This window comes from Mizuhopecten yessoensis, unplaced genomic scaffold, assembly GCF_002113885.1.
Source record: "Mizuhopecten yessoensis strain PY_sf001 unplaced genomic scaffold, ASM211388v2 hete_36076964, whole genome shotgun sequence".
Classification (NCBI taxonomy): Eukaryota; Metazoa; Mollusca; class Bivalvia; order Pectinida; family Pectinidae; genus Mizuhopecten; species Mizuhopecten yessoensis.
Window position 1 is genome coordinate 1 of NW_018483510.1, and position 2,362 is coordinate 2,362.

The window sequence follows — 2,362 nt, forward strand, 5'->3', positions numbered from 1 at the left end:
GACATTCTTTCTTTAATGTAATACTGTAGACTATTTATACCCAATATAAGAAATACGTGTTGAGTGAAATGCAAAATGATGACCTCACAAGTAAGCAATGGAAGATCAGTTGATAAAACAAATATTATTATAAGTAATCCACAGTATTTTTGATGATATCATACAAATGAAATTTCCATAAAAGACTTAGCCGAAAAAATATATGTGGATTCTGTTTTAATTAAAATTTAATAATATTTTTATGATGTTGAATTAAAAATCAGTGGCAGACACAGTGTTCGGACTAATGGAGGGGTTCGAACAAGTGACTGAGATTCAAACCAAGAAACGGGAACTTCTGGGTTCTCAATTTGACATAATATCCAATCTTTGCTTCAAAAATAAGTGATGAGCCCAAAAGTCACCTGTACCCTCCCAAGATCAACCAATGGTGAGATAAATAACTTCCTAATATGACAAAGAAGAATATATCAGCGATGCTATACATATGCTGTGTGATGATCTTCGAAAATAATGCATGAAATGATATTCTATGATGATAGCTATCCTGTCTTTCTGGGGTGAAATATGAACAGGTTCTGGGGTGGAATAAACAGTAGGATCCCAGGTCTGCGTCACTTTATGTCACTAACCAATGTTGAAAAAAGTGTTTTATCAAAAGAAAAATACTATTGTTTTCTCTCTCTTTTAAGTAGAGACAAGATACCATTTCGTAGCTTAGAAAGGGATTTAATACACAACACCGACAAGAAACGTTACAGACTGAAAACATACGTAATGTTATCACGTTGCTAAACTGTCCTATATTTACCACAGCAAGCCATCTTAAACAATATCCATCCCTTCCAACAACATATTGGCCCCCATGTTCAGTTTGTTTCCACTTTTACACAACACATCATTCGCACAAAGCAATAACAATACTCTTTATCACATTCAACTTTTGGCATATACACTGAACACATCATAAACCCAGTCAAATTTGTACATGTCTACTGATCCAACGTTACTCAATGAAGCTTTAACAGGTTAACCGACTTATTTCCGTTTACTAGAATCTGTTGTGCCCAAATCTAGACTCTGCCACTCATCCATGTCGTCATCGTTAGCCCAGACTTCATTGTCCCAACCTGAATTTCCATTGGTTTGTGAGGGAGTGTCCTCTCCGAGGTCTACAAGGTTTCCAACCAGTGGCTCCTTCTGCTTCTTGGGGGAGGAGAACCCGTCACCCCAGTCTGCATCGTCCCAGCCTTCATTACTCTTGCTGGCTGTCTTGGAAGACTTTTTACTTTGGTTTTTAGGACTAGACTTTTTACTTTTATTTACTTTATTGTCTGATTCGCCCCAGTTGTCCCACTCACTCTCATCCTTTTTGGGTTTTGAGGACTTTGATTGAAGGGGCTTCTCATCATTAAGCCATGCTTCGAATTCATCCTCTTCCGTATTCCTGTCCTCCGAAAAACTCTGATCGTTGTAATCGCCGGATTGTAATTTCTTCTGTTTTTTCTTGCCGTCCTGCCAGTCACCTTCCCAGCTGTCCCACGAATCCTCATCCGACAAAAGACGATTTTTACTTGGATCTCTACAATGAAGAAATTTCAAAATGAGTTTAAATCTCCAACAAGCTCCTGGAACTAAAGCTCAGATTTTTACTGGGATACCAGCAATTAGCAAAACGTCAAAAAAAACAGTTTCAATATTGAATCAATATTCACTAACTACAGTCTAAATCATTTACTCTGCTATGCTCAATATTTGATTATCTAGCCTGGAAAAACATTATGAAAGGAACTGTTGAATAAAAACAGTGAAAAGGCTTGTTTGACTTATATTCCCACATCTAAAATACGTAGTGAAATGTATGCCATGATATGTCTATGCTGTTTTTGCATACCCAATGACACACCGTCATCACTTGTCATCCAACATCTAAATGCCGCCAGTGAGAACAGATTATCATAGCAATGTATGTCTTTTCTCCCCTGGGAATAAAGGAATAAGCAAATTTATCTTTGAGTTTCATCTATTGAGCACGAGCTTTACCTCTGTGGAGATGCATTGTCTGTGAGCAGAGAGGATTTCTCCCCCGGACTGGTGTCCACCGATGACAAGGTGGTCTTAGGCTCCCCCCACAGAGACTGGAAGTTGGTCCATCCCTTCGAACTGGCAGACGACAGCTAGAAAACAAGGATACAGAATGTACACAAAGCAGTCTTATCTTACTTTACACATTATACATGAGGTACAGTATCAGCACCAACATCAACACTGGCTCGTGCTTGTAGGCTTAGTTTACACACAGTTATAACACACACATTTTTAACTCATTCACCCCTGACATTTCATAATGAACTATTCCAAC

At 38.3% G+C, this 2,362-nt stretch overlaps 1 protein-coding gene across 1 annotated transcript; it reads right to left on the reverse strand.

Annotated features, from left to right (window-relative positions):
- Positions 1-6: 6 nt before the first annotated feature.
- Positions 7-2,177, reverse strand: LOC110444266 (the record flags this gene model as incomplete). Its single annotated transcript, XM_021488657.1, has 2 exons — positions 7-1,582; positions 2,044-2,177. Coding segments are annotated over 2 exons (678 nt in total), but the record flags the coding sequence as incomplete, so codon positions are not given.
- Between the last annotated feature and the right edge of the window lie 185 nt (positions 2,178-2,362).